Source organism: Pecten maximus, chromosome 17, assembly GCF_902652985.1.
Source record: "Pecten maximus chromosome 17, xPecMax1.1, whole genome shotgun sequence".
NCBI lineage: Eukaryota > Metazoa > Mollusca > Bivalvia > Pectinida > Pectinidae > Pecten > Pecten maximus.
In genome coordinates this window covers 10762463-10782690 of record NC_047031.1, presented here as the reverse complement: position 1 = coordinate 10782690, position 20228 = coordinate 10762463, and the positions used below count along the sequence as shown (strand labels likewise).

Sequence of the window (20228 nt, the reverse complement as noted above, 5' to 3'; positions counted from 1 at the left end):
ACTTTTCCAATTATCTTTTTGTAGTCTTCCAAGTAGTTTGTATTGTGTCCTCATTCTATCAGACTTCTTTTAGATTTAGACTTACCATCAGTATACTTTATTTTAGTTTAATCAGGTACATGTTAATCTTTGAGGTTTAGCACAGTTCCAGTTCCAGTCAAGTATAATCAACATTTTGTTAGAAATATTTGTTAAGTGCCTGTAGTTTTTTCTTTTAGTGTTTAATACAAATAATTCACATGACAACAAATGAATGCAGCTACAAGCCGATAATATAACATTCCCTATACAGTATCCCCAAGGACTTCCATCAGACTATTACAATGAATTCCACATCCAATCGTAAGATATGTTTAGAGTTCCACAAAATTAACAACTACATGAGAATAGTTCATACTTTTATTACAACAGTATATCACATACTCTCACAAGCATTACCATGTCATATAGTTTATCATATCAATAGATATTTCCATTGTTACATATAAACAATGTTTCACCATGTACTCCCACAATTACTCCATCTTCTGTCACATTATTTAGTACTTGTAGATGTTAGCACTAAAGTCAACTGTTGATGAAATAGTTCTCAAAAAATCCTAACATCACAAAAATGAACATATTGAAGATTCCAGATTTGTTTCGACTTAAACTGAGAACTAGAGTTGAGAAAGTCTAAGTCCATTCTCCACAATTTTCATACAGCACACAATTCTTCCATTAAACAAATGTGTTCATCATTCATAGCCCCTGAAAAATAAATTGTACAAATTGTCATCTTGTTTCAACAGAAAAGGAAATTTATTATTGACAATAATGTTAGCATTTTATCAAAAGATGAAAAATTAAACAGTTTTTAACTTATATTTTTTAATCCTAATATGCAAACAATAATGTCTGAATTATTCCATACACAACAAAACAGGTTGTGACCACAAACCCCGGAACTTTTAAGTTGGACAACATTTATATATTAATAGATTTTATAGACTTTCAGTTAAGTAAGAACGGTTTATGAAAAGAAGGAAATGTAGTATTTGATTTTGATTTATTCTATAGACCGACCATATTAAAGTCTACCTCTACTGTAACAGTTGGTGAATTTAAATGATATAACTAAGTTTATGATTTTAATTACCTGTAACATACATTGTAGACTAAATACTACCTTAGCATGGCTGATGTTAATTACTTTTTGATTATTGAGAGATCTGCAGACAGAACTGTGACTTCATTAGTTGGATATATATGTCTTATACTTGGTTTCCTGTATCAAGATTAACAATAAAGAATGTGAAATGTACATTTTCAGACAACTTACTTGATTAGATGTGCTATCTCCCAGTTAGCCTTGGCCTCTACATTTGACTTCACCATAGCTCCATCTTTTGTTACAACAGCTACCTCATACTGAAACAATGAAAACACATATTCAAGTCATATTCAATAATTGAAAGTCATACAGAAAATGAAATTATAAGTGTACTTCAACAAACTTAAGCGTGAAATGAAACATCACTGTCAGATACAAACTAATTTCAGCAGATTAATTAGTCAAAGATAAGGTTTTGCCTGTGATACTTAGATAGTAAGCATTTGTAGAAGGCTCTCACTTCCTCCATCTTTATTTTTTATCTCGTCTGTTACAATGTAGCGTCTCTGTACCATGGTACAAATTTCCATCTGCCACTCTCTATATTTCCCCCTTACCTTATTTAATGAACGAGCGTCCCTGTAGAAAAGCACTTTCATACATCTCTCAATCTGCTGTTCTGCTTCTGCCATGGTCATGTTGGGATTTTTTTCATAGGCGTCCCTCAGCAGTGGCTGAAACCACAAATCAATATAAATTGGAATTCACAATAGAAGAAGAATTCTACAAAACAACATGTTTCGTGCTGATTTTCTAAAGTGAACAAATCCTGAAACAAGATGCCCATGGGCCTTGACAGTCAAATGAGTTCTATACCAGCAATTCAGTCATTTTAACCGATTCTTGCCTGACTTCACTTATCAGCCCCTGGGGGTCAGCCAGGGCAAAAATGTGCACACTATCAAACTGCAATCCAGTGTGAATGATTTCGACGCCGATGAGGAACCAACAAATTATGCTCAAATATGGGATTTGCACCGATGATGGTACTCTTGTGAATTTTGACAGTTGAAGTTTGTTATCGTTATTTCTCAGAAATTACTGTTTGGAACCTTACTTCCATTATATATATTACTGTTAAAATTCACAAGAGTACCATCATCGGTGCAAAGCTCACCTCAAAATGCATTTCAGTTTACCTCACACTAAAATTGGAGTCAAGTTCACTAACTGGAATCTCTGTTGCAATATATATACCGATACTTAAACAAAATCATATTGTTATATTTAAAGATAAAGTAGACATAGTTAAAACAAGGTTTTGCATTATCTTTTTTGTGAAACATGTTTGATTCTGGGCAAAAAAAGTCAACCCCCACAGCAACCCTCAATCCAAATATTAGTAGCCTAATACAATTATAAAGGGGTTTACTGATGACTTTCAACACTTACATCAAAAACTTAATATTTGGACACTGACACTGATGCCAATGCCAGGGTGACAACATAAGCTCCCTCTCTCTTTGAAAAAAAAAATCTACCTGTTGGGTATTTTGTTTCTGATCAGTCTCAAAATTCAATATGCAGAACTAGGGACCCTGGGGGACCTACAGGTAAAATTTGGAGAAGATCCATTCAGTATTTTATGAGAAACAGCTACAACAGTGTCAGGTCAGCAAAGGCCTGATATTGCAATACAGATTTTATTTTAGTATTTCTGAGTTTGACTTTGTACTTGTCTCAGTCAGAGTTTACAGTGATTTTGAAGCTTAAAGTGACCACTCAGGTTTTGTGATTATCTTGGTCCCGCTACCTTTAAAAGACCATTTCCTAACAGGTAAATGGCAGTGAACATGGCAGTGAACATGCCAGTTTCAGAGAAAGAACCTTTAAATAAAATCGAATAGAAAACCAGTATATGTATTCCTGATCTTACCTGGGCGATATAGGAGCCGTAGCCAGACGACACAGTGGGAGCTTCATAGGCCACACCAATCTTGTCTACGTAACCCAGGAATCTGTAAATAATTAAAAGCGTGAACAATTTAATATATTGAAATGATACAAACATCCCATATAAATACCCTCTTTGTCTACAGTTGAATTTAAATATTAGTTAATTTGAATTTGGTTAATTTGAAATGTTGGTTTAAATTAAAGAAATTTTCTGGTCCTCGCAATGCTTACATTGTTGGTATTGTTTACATTTCTCTTAATTTGAAAGCCACTAGGGCCAGCATTTGGGAAAATTTTTGTCACACTTTAGAGCATCCAAGGTTTCTTCAAATGAATAGTCTCACAGGTACAAACAAATTTATGATATGACACAAACAATTTATGATATGACACAAACAATTTATGATATGACACAAACAATTTATGATATGACACAAACAATTTATGATATGACACAAACAATTTATGGACACTAATACGCCATGGGTATTTGTTATTGAACATATTTCTAGGATAGTCTACAAGTATATCCAAAAGTGAATGGCAAGTGTTTGACAAAAAGTGTTAATATTGATCGATGATGAAAGAATAAAAATATGATCTTGTTCAAGTCCTTGATACTGCCAAATTATAAAAGTGACATAATATAGCTAGAGACTTTGGTATTTCAATGAAGCACTTTAATAGAATTTGATAAAAAGTGGGATGCAAATTATATTTTACAGGAATAGTGTTTTGATTTACAAACAGTTATATGAAATCTACCATGGAAATCTGACTGTTGATAACATTTGATACATACGGCTCACCATCCTGCATTCCACTAACTACATATGTGTTCCACAGAGGGTCAAAGTTTGATCGTCGGTTGTACATAACCCGGGTCATCCAGGAGAACAGAGACTTTGGTGTGTACTGAAATCCGTCATCCCAGCATTCCTCATCTATACTGTAAAATACAATTTTTCCTAACAAATTACAAAACTAATATTAATGTTAATCCAATTTTGATACTTAGACATATATATATATTCTACTCATTAATTTCATTTATTGAAAATTCATGTCCATGATACTACAGACTCCTGTGTGTCATGACATCAAAGTAATCATCGGCTCACTCTAAAGTGTTTTATTAATTTCATAGTTCCTATCTGTAGAAAATATTAAAGCAAAACTAAAAAAAAAACGCTTACCTTATATTGGTAATGAAACATTAGACTTACAATTTGTCATCTGTTGAATTATTAGTACATTACAAATTTATATATTTTGACCTTGACTATCATGACCATCAATTTTTAGAAAGTTCATTATAACTAGAGTAGGTCAAGGTTATAACTTAACAAGTTCTGTAAAATGATACAGTGAAAAGATGTGCATCATCGATGTATAATCCCCAAACTAAAAAGTTTCTTTCATAATGAACAATTTATAAGAAATTATTACTATAGTAACAAATCGTTTAATAACCACCACACCCTCTGTGTCATTAGTGAACCAGCACATATAGCCATTGGAGTAATAAGAGTAAATCAGAATTTATATGTATATATGCTCATAATAAAACTTGCACAATTTATTTCAAAATTAGTGACTATTATAGGAATATAGGCATAGATCACAACAAATGCATTTTTTCATGATATAGAAATTATTTCTACAGAAACTCACACTCTCTGAGTAATAGTGGACTTGAGGAACTGGAAGTCGGCATAGTCACCACCACAGCCAATCACTGTACTGTTGTTGACCTTGAGTAGACGGGAGAGATTCCTGTAACGGGCTAGTGAACCGTATGATCCAAGCATATCTGCCGCTATGATCACGCCACCATTAAACTTCAAGCCCAGCACAGAGGTACCAGTGACAGTGGGAGCCCTTCAAATACAACATTAAAACATAAATATCTGAAATTGAAACACAAAAACACAAATACGGAATCATGTGAAAAACTGATCAAATAAATACTTCTCTTATCTTTCATTTGTTTTACAACAATGTAATAATTGAGAAATAAATCTTATCCATTCCATCTTAAGGTAGATCATGACATACCCATACTGCATAGTAAGTCAGCATAAACTTTAATATGGCTGTATCACAAAAATATTCAATATTGTCAAATATAATAACGGAATGCTGAACGAATATATAATTACTAAATCTATGACTAGCGTAAAGAAAAGGTCTATATATACGGACAGAATAAAACACTTAGATGGGACTAAATGGGTGTTCTAACTGGGCTAAATAAATATCTCATTTATCTATATAAGGTAAGTGTTATGTCACACCCAATTTTATTGTATTTACACCAAAATCTTAGCGACACCAAACGATGTCAGAGAATTCCACGCTCCGGCCCTACACCAGACACGGGGTCAGGGCCAGAGGAAACTTGGGCTACAAAACATTCAATATTGTGTCGCATTTAATTTCATGAAATACTGGGTAATATGGGGTAAATCGACGCACCCCATCGACCCATTCCTTTTAACAAACAAATTGCTGCCCTTTTGAAATACTACATGGAACATTGAAGTTGGTGGTTTTCCCCAACCTATAGCCATGGTAATTGCAGAGACGAATTCTTCCCGATCTACTGTCAGGAATCCTGTATTTTGATTGGCTGATGACGACTCACTTGTCTAGGTTATTTCCTAACCTGAATAATGTTTCTTGCTACTTCATTAAAGGCATAATTTTAATACAGATTGTACGGCGTACATCAATAATGTTTATCCTGCGTAAATCCCTGAGCCGTCCACGAAAGAAAAATGTTCACTCATCAATAACAGGGCTGTTTTCATTTTTGCGATACAAAAAGTTGGACCAGTGTTAAAGTTGTTAGTTTATGAAATAAAGACAGACCTGGCGATTTTATATTACTTTCAGATGAGCCTTGACAGAGACTTCTTTGGCATGTATTAACATTTGCAAGTCCATTAAGATAGGCCCACTATCAGTATTATGTTTGAAATATTACATTTTATTAAATACTGACGGACAGGTTTGTCCTCATAAACGAACAGGCCCAGATCAACTGGAAATTGAGTAGAATTCTAATTGAAAACAAAATAATTCAAGATTTAAATTAGATAATTTAAGAGGAAAACAATTAATCTTTGTAAAATATATATTGACCCAATGTTTCAATTGTCAAAATGCCTTATTACTAGATCTAATAACAAGCATGTCAAAACTTCTAAGAGTCATTTTTTTAAATTAAACTTTATTAACATTTTTATAATTACAGCTGTAATGTGATGGCTAATTTGTATAAATAAGTAACCTTGATAAATGCATTCGTGATAGTATGTATGTTTGTATCCCCCCATGCAATTTTCAGAGTGGGGGGGGGGGGGGGGGCGGGGGACGGAATACCGGGGGACGTTACACTTTACCCCTGGCAGGATAAACTAATGGGCACTTTGTAAATGTACCATGATAGGTATCGTACCGTGAGACAAGTATCGCGATACGTATCGTCTCGTGAGGGAAGTGTATCGTTGAAGCACTAATATTTTTATATCGGATGTGAAAATGAGAGGGGGGGGGGGGGGGGGGGGCCTTCATGATTCAGCAATTCAATTGTTTACAATCATAAAGTTTGTCGAAAGTAAACGTGCAATTCTGATTGTCTCATAAACACTTACATCGTACGCTTTGCTGGTCCAATCTGTGAGCTGGTTTGAGATGGCTTATGTCCAGGAAATTGATATAAGGAACCTGGAGCAGGCCCATTTCTCCACAACTCGCCGGTTCCTAAAATGTTTTCGGTCGCCATATTTTCCCGGATGTAGATGTCGCTGTCTTTATTTACCCCTTTCCACTGATAATATAAAAATGGTATATTTCTTTTAAAAGTCATATTTTGGACAATTCTCGATTTAAAACATTTAACACATTTATTCCTTAAAATAAATAAATAAAAACATTAACTACTCAACAACATGAATTGATTTCAAAATAATCTGTGCAACCTGCTAGTAATATGGTAAAGCAAAACTAGCAAAGGGAAGTCACTCTAACTGGATTCACCAGGAGGAGGAGAAAGAGGCTCGCTGAACGGCCCTCGCTGAAAGGTAATTATGATCCGTGGTTTGTTTACTAGATGGCGTATATATAGATTTAATTATCTTGATTTAAGAAATAATTCTCCAAGCAACACATTATATTCGTGATTTTTATTGCCGATAATCATGACATTATTGATAGATATATTTAGTGCACTTGGTTAATTAACACCAGAGTAAAAATTATTCTCGATATATACTTATACCGATGAAAATTTTAACTCTGGTATTAATTACCGGATACAAGTGCCTATGCTTGTGCCGAGAAAAATTTGAGAAATAACCAAACTGTTTGAAATCAATGATGAACATTCCACTGGTGTTTTGATTTGGTATTTATATTTTTTTAAGGGATACATTTTGTAGTGACAGAAACATTTAAACATTTAAAAGAGATATTTCAGTATAAAATTATTTTATTACAGTGTTTGACACTAACTTATTTTATTAGGTGGCCAGCAGGACCAACAAACATTATTTTTAGGTGATCCTTCTCGATTTCAAATGGTCCTTCCAAGATACGAGAAATATCAATACAAATGTGTTATTTCATAGTTCTTAGATGTATAGATTTTGTTTAAAAAGTGACTCAACTACATGTACATGTAGCACAATGACAAATCTATAAATAGCACATGAGACCTGAATTGCCAGTTATACAATGTCAGATCAGGGGTTTTTAATCAAATAAACAGTTGCCATTACCGTGTGTAATATATCCAATTTTGGTGTGAAATATCATTGGGTAGGACAATCATATCTTACATAAATTAGGCTGGTCTCACCCCTGGCGACAGAGGGGCAGGGCCCAAAAAGGAAACTTTGCTGTACTCCTAAACCTTTGAGTTTATTTCTACCAAATTTGTTGGGAACATCCTTGGGAGAGGGCAATCATACTATATACAAATGAGGCACCCCTCGGGACAGAGGGACAGGGTCATATCACATGGACACTTGTGTTAGATCCTCTGTATATAATGGTTTAATTGTCAGATGACCATTAAGAGCCATCCAGAAATATGACCCTCTTTTTTGTCAAGACTTAAAAAAATGATACAATCAAACCTATCTTATGTGACTTTTAAAGGTAGCCAGTCAAAAAGGTCACATAAGACAGGTGGTCACTTAACACAGTTAGGTTTTTGGTTTGTAGTCTGAGGTAAAGACAACAAAGAATAGCACTGTATGCTTATCACCTGACATCTTAGCAATTATGTTAATATAACTCACTGACTTCCTGTTCACGCTTACATTAGTCGTGTAATACAGGTACATGTAGTTGCCAAAAACAGGTAAAAAATGTAGTGAATGCATCAGCAGGATTAAAAAAGGTTGCTGAAGACGGGAAGTTTTTAAGGACAGGGGGTTATTAAAACTGGTAGGACTGCATCTATAAAATTATATAAAATGATAAAAATCAAAGGATAGGGTTATGTACATTTAGAGTAACATATAACTCATGATTACCAGAAATATTAAACACATTTTTTTATATGAATATCAGATTGTTCCTCAAAGGCCTATGAGTGGAGAAACCATGACGACAGGGGAGGTAATCCCAAATGTGTCTGAAGATGAGACCGATCTTGGAGATGTGGCCAACGTAACTGTTGAAGATGAGACAAATAATGCTGCTACAGATATGGATGAGGAAGGTAAGAAGGTCAGAGCAAAAAGAAATAAGTGAGATTGTTGCTGACTTGGTATTTAAACATGCTTGTTATATCATGGGTAAGTTCTATTACATCTGGTAAGATTCAATAATTTTATTTTGAAAAAAAACTAATAATAATTTTATTTTGAAAAAAAACTGACTGCAGCATGATCAAAGGGTCCTGATAAGGGTGAATGTGAAATAAATTGAATTAAGTTTTGAGGTCGTAGATGACTAGTTTGATACTTTTGAGGTATAGTGAGAGATGTGACTAGTTTGATCCTTTTGAGGTATAGTGAGAGATGTGACTAGTTTGATCCTTTTGAGGTATAGTGAGAGATGTGACTAGTTTGATCCTTTTGAGGTATAGTGAGAGATGTGACTAGTTTGATACTTTTGAGGTATAGTGAGAGATGTGACTAGTTTGATACTTTTGAGGTATAGTGAGAGATGTGACTAGTTTGATACTTTTGAGGTATAGTGAGAGATGTGACTAGTTTGATACTTTTGAGGTATAGTGAGAGATGTGACTAGTTTGATACTTTTGAGGTATAGTGAGAGATGTGACTAGTTTGATACTTTTGAGGTATAGTGAGAGATGTGACTAGTTTGATACTTTTGAGGTATAGTGAGAGATGTGACTAGTTTGATACTTTTGAGGTATAGTGAGAGATGTGACTAGTTTGATACTTTTGAGGTATAATGAGAGGAATATAGTTTGATCCTTGGGGAAGGGGAACAGATTTTGCATAAATAGTGACACTGACCCCCATGGGACTAGTGGGGCCCAATAGGAGAAATACAAAATGGATCTATGTAAGTCTTAAATCGCTACTACTCATAAAGTACTGATTAGATTTTAACCAAATATTGTCAAGAATATCCTTGATAGGAGGGGAAAGATTTTGCATAATGATTATTCTGACCCCTTGGGGCCAGAGGGGCAGGGCCCAATTATAGGGGAAATTGAGGTAAATTCTTCAAATCCTTACTAGTCCTAAATGACTATATAAATGGATTTTGATAAAATTTAGTCTAAAGTATTATTGGGCTAAGGAGATCTGATGAATGGAGGGTATGGGTCCCTTTGGGCTATGATTATTGAAATATCAGGGTGAGTGATGCAGGCCCTTAGGCCTCTTGTTCCTTGGACTGAAGGTATAAAAATATGTGAAGATGTATACTACAAGGGATCAGCACATGCTTCACATCACACTTCACATCACACTTATATCACTTCTGCTTGAAGTGTTGTATACCATTTCTTAAAGTATCACCAACATATTACTGTCAACATGAAAATTGGAAATAGTATTTTTCCATAATTCTTTAGTGAAGACTTTACTGGCCGTGAGAGTGATTCAGGACCGCTGTTCTTGATTTTGGTTAAAGTTTTGTAGTCTTTGAGCTGAGTAACTGTAGGAAACCCTAGATTATAAACCTGTTTTCCTGGAACTCAATTCACACGTCTGCCATTACACTACCACTCCACTCTATTGATATGAAGACCTTAATTGGTAAAACTAGTATTTCTAAAAATCAGCAAGTTAATACAGTACATGATTGTCACATTTTTTTACACCGCTTTTAAAACATCTTTTATTAGATGGTCATTATATAACCAATTTAACATAGACTTTGTTTAGAGAAAGCATTATTTGATGAGCAGTTTCAAAATGATATATCCATTGAAATATAGTGTGAAACAAAATCTAAAAAACTAGTAAAAAAAACACAAAAAATGAAGATTCTATCGTAATATTATTTTTAAATGATGTGTTAATCAAATGTACTCATTGTTACAGAGGACGGAGTTGACCCGGCCATCATACAGAAGTTAACAGTGGGCACACTAGGACACTACCTTCCCAATCTACAGAAAGCCAAGTGCTCACTTAATGAAATCCTGTAAGTGGGATATTTGTTAGGATAACTGAGTGGTGTATGGATCAGCATCATTTCACTGTATACTTAGTAATTTTCAATATCCTCAGGGCATTTGAAAAAATAAATTATAATGTAACTGTATGATTGAAGTTGAATGGTCCGAACATTGTCCTTAAGAGTTCCTATTGTCCCCATATCACCATACCTTAAGTGTTCCCATTGTCCCCAGACATTTAGTGTTCCCATTGTCCCCAGACATTTAGGGTTCCCATTGTCCCTAGACATTTAGGGTTCCCATTGTCCCCAGACATTTAGGGTTCCCATTGTCCCCAGATATTTAGTGTTCCCATTGTCCCCTGACATTTAGTGTTCCCATTGTCCCCAGACATTTAGTGTTCCCATTGTCCCCAGACATTTAGTGTTCCCATTGTCCCTAGACATTTAGGGTTCCCATTGTCCCCAGACATTTAGTGTTCCCATTGTCCCTAGACATTTAGGGTTCCCATTGTCCCCAGACATTTAGTGTTCCCATTGTCCCCAGACATTTAGTGTTCCCATTGTCCCCAGACATTTAGGGTTCCCATTGTCCCCAGACATTTAGTGTTCCCATTGTCCCCAGACATTTAGTGTTCCCATTGTCCCCAGACATTTAGTGTTCCCATTGTCCCCAGACATTTAGGGTTCCCATTGTCCCCAGACATTTAGTGTTCCCATTGTCCCTAGACATTTAGGGTTCCCATTGTCCCCAGACATTTAGTGTTCCCATTGTCCCCAGACATTTAGGGTTCCCATTGTCCCCAGACATTTAGGGTTCCCATTGTCCCCAGACATTTAGTGTTCCCATTGTCCCCAGACATTTAGGGTTCCCATTGTCCCCAGACATTTAGTGTTCCCATTGTCCCCAGACATTTAGTGTTCCCATTGTCCCCAGACATTTAGTGTTCCCATTGTCCCCAGACATTTAGGGTTTCCATTGTCCCCAGACATTTAGGGTTCCCATTGTCCCCAGACATTTAGTGTTCCCATTGTCCCCAGACATTTAGGGTTCCCATTGTCCCCAGACATTTAGTGTTCCCATTGTCCCCAGACATTTAGTGTTCCCATTGTCCCCAGACATTTAGGGTTCCCATTGTCCCCAGACATTTAGTGTTCCCATTGTCCCCAGACATTTAGGGTTCCCATTGTCCCCTGACATTTAGTGTTCCCATTGTCCCCAGACATTTAGTGTTCCCATTGTCCCCAGACATTTAGTGTTCCCATTGTCCCCAGACATTTAGTGTTCCCATTGTCCCCAGACATTTAGTGTTCCCATTGTCCCCAGACATTTAGGGTTCCCATTGTCCCCAGACATTTAGTGTTCCCATTGTCCCCAGACATTTAGGGTTCCCATTGTCCCCAGACATTTAGTGTTCCCATTGTCCCCAGACATTTAGTGTTCCCATTGTCCCCAGACATTTAGTGTTCCCATTGTCCCCAGACATTTAGTGTTCCCATTGTCCCCAGACATTTAGTGTTCCCATTGTCCCTAGACATTTAGGGTTCCCATTGTCCCCAGACATTTAGTGTTCCCATTGTCCCTAGACATTTAGGGCTCCCATTGTCCCCAGACATTTAGTGTTCCCATTGTCCCTAGACATTTAGTGTTCCCATTGTCCCCAGACATTTAGTGTTCCCATTGTCCCCAGACATTTAGTGTTCCCATTGTCCCTAGACATTTAGGGTTCCCATTGTCCCCAGACATTTAGTGTTCCCATTGTCCCTAGACATTTAGGGCTCCCATTGTCCCCAGACATTTAGTGTTCCCATTGTCCCCAGACATTTAGTGTTCCCATTGTCCCTAGACATTTAGGGTTCCCATTGTCCCCAGACATTTAGTGTTCCCATTGTCCCCAGACATTTAGGGTTCCCATTGTCCCCAGACATTTAGTGTTCCCATTGTCCCTAGACATTTAGGGTTCCCATTGTCCCCAGACATTTAGTGTTCCCATTGTCCCCAGACATTTAGGGTTCCCATTGTCCCCAGACATTTAGTGTTCCCATTGTCCCTAGACATTTAGTGTTCCCATTGTCCCCAGACATTTAGGGTTCCCATTGTCCCCAGACATTTAGGGTTCCCATTGTCCCCAGACATTTAGTGTTCCCATTGTCCCCAGACATTTAGGGTTCCCATTGTCCCCAGACATTTAGGGTTCCCATTGTCCCTAGACATTTAGGGTTCCCATTGTCCCCAGACATTTAGTGTTCCCATTGTCCCCAGACATTTAGGGTTCCCATTGTCCCCAGACATTTAGGGTTTCCATTGTCCCCAGACATTTAGTGTTCCCATTGTCCCCAGACATTTAGTGTTCCCATTGTCCCCAGACATTTAGTGTTCCCATTGTCCCCAGACATTTAGGGTTCCCATTGTCCCCAGACATTTAGTGTTCCCATTGTCCCCAGACATTTAGGGTTCCCATTGTCCCCAGACATTTAGTGTTCCCATTGTCCCCAGACATTTAGTGTTCCCATTGTCCCCAGACATTTAGGGTTCCCATTGTCCCTAGACATTTAGGGTTCCCATTGTCCCTAGACATTTAGGGCTCCCATTGTCCCTAGACCTCCCTGACGGAGAGGTATCATGACCTGGTCACATGTCCTCTAGGTATCTTACATTTCCTGGATAGAGAGGTATCATGACCTGGTCACATGTCCTCTAGCTATCTTACATTTCCTGGATAGAGAGGTATCATGACCTGGTCACATGTCCTCTAGCTATCTTACCTTTCCTGGATAGAGAGGTATCATGACCTGGTCACATGTCCTCTAGCTATCTTACATTTCCTGGATAGAGAGGTATCATGACCTGGTCACATGTCCTCTAGGTATCTTACATTTCCTGGATAGAGAGGTATCATGACCTGGTCACATGTCCTCTAGCTATCTTACATTTCCTGGATAGAGAGGTATCATGACCTGGTCACATGTCCTCTAGGTATCTTACATTTCCTGGATAGAGAGGTATCATGACCTGGTCACATGTCCTCTAGCTATCTTACATTTCCTGGATAGAGAGGTATCATGACCTGGTCACATGTCCTCTAGCTATCTTACATTTCCTGGATAGAGAGGTGTCATGACCTGGTCACATGTCCTCTAGGTATCTTACATTTCCTGGATAGAGAGGTATCATGACCTGGTCACATGTCCTCTAGCTATCTTACATTTCCTGGATAGAGAGGTATCATGACCTGGTCACATGTCCTCTAGGTATCTTACATTTCCTGGATAGAGAGGTGTCATGACCTGGTCACATGTCCTCTAGCTATCTTACATTTCCTGGATAGAGAGGTATCATGACCTGGTCACATGTCCTCTAGGTATCTTACATTTCCTGGATAGAGAGGTATCATGACCTGGTCACATGTCCTCTAGCTATCTTACATTTCCTGGATAGAGAGGTATCATGACCTGGTCACATATCCTCTAGGTATCTTACATTTCCTGGATAGAGAGGTATCATGACCTGGTCACATGTCCTCTAGGTATCTTACATTTCCTGGATAGAGAGGTATCATGACCTGGTCACATGTCCTCTAGGTATCTTACATTTCCTGGATAGAGAGGTATCATGACCTGGTCACATGTCCTCTAGCTATCTTACATTTCCTGGATAGAGAGGTATCATGACCTGGTCACATGTCCTCTAGGTATCTTACATTTCCTGGATACCATTGTTACATGACAAAAGTCCTAAATATAACTTGACAGACTCAAACAGTTAGTAGTGATGTTTGTGTTACAGACAGAACCAGGGCATCCTGATTGAGACAATACAACAGGAAAATACAAAGTTTGTGGAGTGTAAAGCCATGGAGGACCTCGTAGAAACGGTAACCATTTTGTCATGTTAGGAGAAATAGGTTTTTAGCCCACCATCATCAGATGGTGGGCTATTCAAATCGCCCTGCGTCCGTGGTCCGTGGTCCGTCCGTCCGTCCGTCCCTCCCTCCGTCCGTCCGTCCGTCCGTCCGTCCGTAAACAATTCTTGTTATCGCTAATCCTCAGAAAGTACTGAAGGGATCTTTCTCAAATTTCATCTGTAGGTTTCCCTTGGTGCCTAGTTATGCATATTGCATTTTGGGACCGATCGGAAAACAACATGGCCGACAGGCAGCCATCTTGGATTTTGACCATTGAAGTTTGTTATCACTATTTCTGAGAAAGTACTGAAGGGATCTTTCTCAAATTTCATATGTAGGTTCCCCTTGGTGCTTAGTTATGCATATTGCATTTTGGGACCAATCGGAAAACAACATGGCCGACAGGCAGCCATCTTGGATTTTGACCATTGAAGTTTGTTATCGCTATTTCTGAGAAAGTACTGAAGGGATATTTCTCAAATTTCATCTGTAGGTTCCCCTTGGTGCCTAGTTATGCATATTGCATTTTGGGACCGATCGGAAAACAACATGGCCGACAGGCAGCCATCTTGGATTTTGACCATTGAAGTTTGTTATCGCTATTTCTGAGAAAGTACTGAAGGGATCTTTCTCAAATTTCATATGTAGGTTCCCCTTGGTGCTTAGTTATGCATATTGCATTTTAGGACCAATCAGAAAACAACATGGCCGACAGGCAGCCATCTTGGATTTTGACCATTGAAGTTTGTTATCGCTATTTCTGAGAAAGTACTGAAGGGATCTTTCTCCAATGTCATATGTAGGTTCCCCTTGGCGCCTAGTTATGCATATTGCATTTTGAGACCAATCAGAAAACAACATGGCCGTCAGGCAGCCGTCTTGGATTTTGACAATTGAAGTTTGTTATCGCTAATTCTCAGAAAGCACTGAAGGGATCTTCCTGAAATTTCATATGTAGGTTCCCCTTGGTGCGTAGTTATGCATATTGTATTTTGAGACTAATCAGAAAACAACATGGCCGACAGGCAACCATCTTGGATTTCGAAAATTGAAACTGGTTATCGCTATTTCTAAGAAACTAATGAAGGGATCTTCCTGAAATTTCATATGTAGGTTCCCCCATGTGCCTTGTTATGCATCTTGCATTTTGAGACCAATCGGAAAATAACATGGCCGACATGCAGCCATCTTGGATTTTGACAATTGAAGTTTGTTATCGCTATTTCTCAGAAAGTAATGAAGGAATCTTTCTCAAATTCCATATATAGGTTCCCCTTGGTGCCTAAATCTTAAATTTTGTATATAGGTTTCCCTTGTTTGAAAAGTACTAGAGGTTTCTTCTGAATTTACACAGATTAGTAAGACTTAGAAGAAGAGAAAAGTAGAGAAAAGATCAATCTGACATGGAACCTATGAAGAACATTCAATGGTGGGCGCCAAGATCCCTCTGGGATCTCTTGTTTCATAGGTTAGATGGATATTGATGTTTTGTGTAGAACATTCTAAATTTATCTGTAGGAGTAGAGGTAAAATGCAATGACAAGACCGGGACTCAAACCTGGGACTTTTCAACTTAAGACTCCCGCTCTTACCATTTGAGTTACCTGTCCACCAACATTACACCAAGTCCTCCACCATTACACCAAGTCCTCCACCACTACACCAAGTCAGATGCAAGTCTAATTATACAGTTTCACTATACAGTATACCAAAATTAAGTAGTATTGCTGATTTATAATTTTAATTCGGGTTTTACCCTGCTTCTTCAATTTCTTTTCATATTCAAACCCCTTCACACTTCAATTTGTGCCAACATGAAAGATTGATATTGACATTAGTGTGTGACATATTTCATACTGGCAATTGGTAAAATGAATTTTAATAGACAATATATTTTTAGTTGTGTGTTAAGACCGTCATTATTGATGATTTTAATATTGTTTGAATATTACAGATGACACAAGCCAGAAAGTATTATACCAAATTGAACAACCTTCGTAAAGAGATGCAGTCTTTGTCTGAACGATCCTTTAAACTCAAGGTTTGTCCAACACTCAAGAATATTTAAGTTATTAAGCATATAACAACTGCTTTTTATAATATAATTGACAATGAAACCTGAAAGTAAAGTAAGTGGTTGTTGAAGTTCCACTGTACTTATACACCTGTGGAGATTTGGACTGGAACCTCTACTTTATTTCAGTAAAATTGGCAAACTCCATTGCAATTTTTTACTTCTCAAACTTCAGATTATTGAAAACGAAATACATCATTTTCACTCATCTATTTATAAAACTGAGTTGTCCACAGAAGGTAAATTTGTAATACCGGGGTAAAATATTAACAACTCTATTTAACTTTAAGAATTTAACAACAGAAATTATTGAAGTACAATTATAAATAGAAAAGAGGGAAATGCGACCTCAGATATGCTATATAATTCCCTTCCAATAGTGTGTGTTTTAAATGATACCTTTACCAGGGAGGAATTTTAATTTGTAAAAGAAAGTACTGTAGACTTACATTTTCATTTATTCAAGTGTTAAATTAATCATGTTTCAGAATTAATAATCTTTTTCTATCACATTTCATGTCTGGTTTTTTTCCAGAAAAGGGCTTTGAAATTACAACAGCAGAAACAGAAGGAGGAATTACAGAGAGAGGAACAGAGAGAAAAAGAACTGGATCGAGAAAGGATGCTCACCGCAAAAGTTGCCAACAAGGAATCCAATTTGTCATAGTGGGGCCCTGTAACTCATAAATAATATCCAAACAACAAATAGGGATTTAAAAAAAAAGAAATATGGTTGTGGGAACATTATGCAAAATGAGCGGGACCAGTCTGTTTGGTAAATATGGTCCCTCACTCAGCTGACACAGCAAGATTCTTTGGCTCAATAGTCATGGATTATCATTCTGACAATCCAATTTTGATTCTCTAGGAGATGCTCAGAAAGAAGTTGTTTTCTATTCATACGTTTTTCCATCTCTCATTCCTTGTGGATGATGGTGGCCTGTGGTATTATTACCCTCTCTCATTCCTTGTGGATGATGGTGGCCTGTGGTATAGGTACCATCTCTCATTCCTTGTGGATGATGGTGGCCTGTGATATTAGTACCATCTCTCATTCCTTGTGGATGATGGTGGCCTGTGGTATTAGTACCATCTCTCATTCCTTGTGGATGATGGTGGCCTGTGGTATTATTACCATCTCTCATTCCTTGTGGATGATGGTGGCCTGTGGTATTAGTACCATCTCTCATTCCTTGTGGATGATGGTGGCCTGTGGTATAATTACCATCTCTCATTCCTTGTGGATGATGGTGGCCTGTGGTATTATTACCCTCTCTCATTCCTTGTGGATGATGGTGGCCTGTGGTATAATTACCATCTCTCATTCCTTGTGGATGATGGTGGCCTGTGGTATTAGTAACATCTCTCATTCCTTGTGGATGATGGTGGCCTGTGGTATTATTACCCTCTCTCATTCCTTGTGGATGATGGTGGCCTGTGGTATTATTACCCTCTCTCATTCCTTGTGGATGATGGTGGCCTGTGGTATTAGTACCCTCTCTCATTCCTTGTGGATGATGGTGGCCTGTGGTATTATTACCATCTCTCATTCCTTGTGGATGATGGTGGCCTGTGATATTAGTACCATCTCTCATTCCTTGTGGATGATGGTGGCCTGTGGTATAGGTACCAGCTCTCATTCCTTGTGGATGATGGTGGCCTGTGATATTAGTACCATCTCTCATTCCTTGTGGATGATGGTGGCCTGTGGTATTAGTACCATCTCTCATTCCTTGTGGATGATGGTGGCCTGTGGTATTAGTACCATCTCTCATTCCTTGTGGATGATGGTGGCCTGTGGTATAGGTACCATCTCTCATTCCTTGTGGATGATGGTGGCCTGTGGTATTAATACCATCTCTCATTCCTTGTGGATGATGGTGGCCTGTGGTATTATTATCATCTCTCATTCCTTGTGGATGATTGTGGCCTGTGGTATTAGTACCATCTCTCATTCCTTGTGGATGATGGTGGCCTGTGGTATAATTACCATCTCTCATTCCTTGTGGATGATGGTGGCCTGTGGTATTATTACCCTCTCTCATTCCTTGTGGATGATGGTGGCCTGTGGTATAATTACCATCTCTCATTCCTTGTGGATGATGGTGGCCTGTGGTATTATTACCCTCTCTCATTCCTTGTGGATGATGGTGGCCTGTGGTATAATTACCATCTCTCATTCCTTGTGGATGATGGTGGCCTGTGGTATTAGTAACATCTCTCATTCCTTGTGGATGATGGTGGCCTGTGGTATTATTACCCTCTCTCATTCCTTGTGGATGATGGTGGCCTGTGGTATTATTACCCTCTCTCATTCCTTGTGGATGATGGTGGCCTGTGGTATTAGTACCATCTCTCATTCCTTGTGGATGATGGTGGCCTGTGGTATAGGTACCATCTCTCATTCCTTGTGGATGATGGTGGCCTGTGGTATTATTACCATCTCTCATTCCTTGTGGATGATGGTGGCCTGTGGTATTATTACCCTCTCTCATTCCTTGTGGATGATGGTGGCCTGTGGTATTATTACCATCTCTCATTCCTTGTGGATGATGGTGGCCTGTGGTATTATTACCCTCTCTCATTCCTTGTGGATGATGGTGGCCTGTGGTATTATTACCATCTCTCATTCCTTGTGGATGATGGTGGCCTGTGATATTAGTACCATCTCTCATTCCTTGTGGATGATGGTGGCCTGTGGTATAGGTACCATCTCTCATTCCTTGTGGATGATGGTGGCCTGTGGTATAGGTACCATCTCTCATTCCTTGTGGATGATGGTGGCCTGTGGTATTAGTACCATCTCTCATTCCTTGTGGATGATGGTGGCCTGTGGTATAGGTACCATCTCTCATTCCTTGTGGATGATGGTGGCCTGTGGTATTATTACCCTCTCTCATTCCTTGTGGATGATGGTGGCCTGTGGTATAATTACCATCTCTCATTCCTTGTGGATGATGGTGGCCTGTGGTATTATTACCCTCTCTCATTCCTTGTGGATGATGGTGGCCTGTGGTATAATTACCATCTCTCATTCCTTGTGGATGATGGTGGCCTGTGGTATTAGTAACATCTCTCATTCCTTGTGGATGATGGTGGCCTGTGGTATTATTACCCTCTCTCATTCCTTGTGGATGATGGTGGCCTGTGGTATTATTACCCTCTCTCATTCCTTGTGGATGATGGTGGCCTGTGGTATTAGTACCATCTCTCATTCCTTGTGGATGATGGTGGCCTGTGGTATAGGTACCATCTCTCATTCCTTGTGGATGATGGTGGCCTGTGGTATTATTACCCTCTCTCATTCCTTGTGGATGATGGTGGCCTGTGGTATTATTACCATCTCTCATTCCTTGTGGATGATGGTGGCCTGTGATATTAGTACCATCTCTCATTCCTTGTGGATGATGGTGGCCTGTGGTATTGGTACCATCTCTTTCCTTGTGGATGATGGTGGCCTGTGGTATTATTACCCTCTCTCATTCCTTGTGGATGATGGTGGCTGTGGTATTATTACCATCTCTCATTCCTTGTGGATGATGGTGGCCTGTGGTATAGGTACCATCTCTCATTCCTTGTGGATGAT

At 38.4% G+C, this 20228-nt stretch overlaps 3 protein-coding genes across 3 annotated transcripts; 1 reads left to right on the top strand and 2 right to left on the bottom strand.

Moving 5' to 3' along the window:
* Window positions 1–385: 385 nt before the first annotated feature.
* On the bottom strand, window positions 386–6880 carry LOC117315043 (proteasome subunit beta type-4-like). Its single transcript, XM_033869180.1, has 7 exons — window positions 6709–6880; window positions 4724–4930; window positions 3852–3998; window positions 3030–3111; window positions 1711–1827; window positions 1322–1410; window positions 386–750 (listed from the first exon to the last, which is right to left on the bottom strand). Exons 1-7 carry the CDS (start codon window positions 6837–6839, stop codon window positions 738–740), a joined length of 786 nt encoding a protein of 261 aa, XP_033725071.1. The 5' UTR covers window positions 6840–6880; the 3' UTR covers window positions 386–737.
* A 157-nt stretch (window positions 6881–7037) lies between these two features.
* Window positions 7038–17370, top strand: LOC117315044 (biogenesis of lysosome-related organelles complex 1 subunit 6-like). The gene is made up of 6 exons (XM_033869181.1): window positions 7038–7137; window positions 8633–8783; window positions 10588–10690; window positions 14451–14538; window positions 16523–16609; window positions 17178–17370. The coding sequence occupies exons 2-6, from the start codon at window positions 8651–8653 to the stop codon at window positions 17307–17309; spliced, it is 543 nt and encodes a 180-aa protein (XP_033725072.1). The 5' UTR covers window positions 7038–7137; window positions 8633–8650; the 3' UTR covers window positions 17310–17370.
* Window positions 17371–17535: 165 nt separating this feature from the next.
* Window positions 17536–19992, bottom strand: LOC117315098 (uncharacterized transmembrane protein DDB_G0289901-like). The gene has a single exon (XM_033869244.1). The coding sequence runs from the start codon at window positions 19990–19992 to the stop codon at window positions 17536–17538; it is 2457 nt and encodes an 818-aa protein (XP_033725135.1).
* Window positions 19993–20228: the final 236 nt, after the last annotated feature.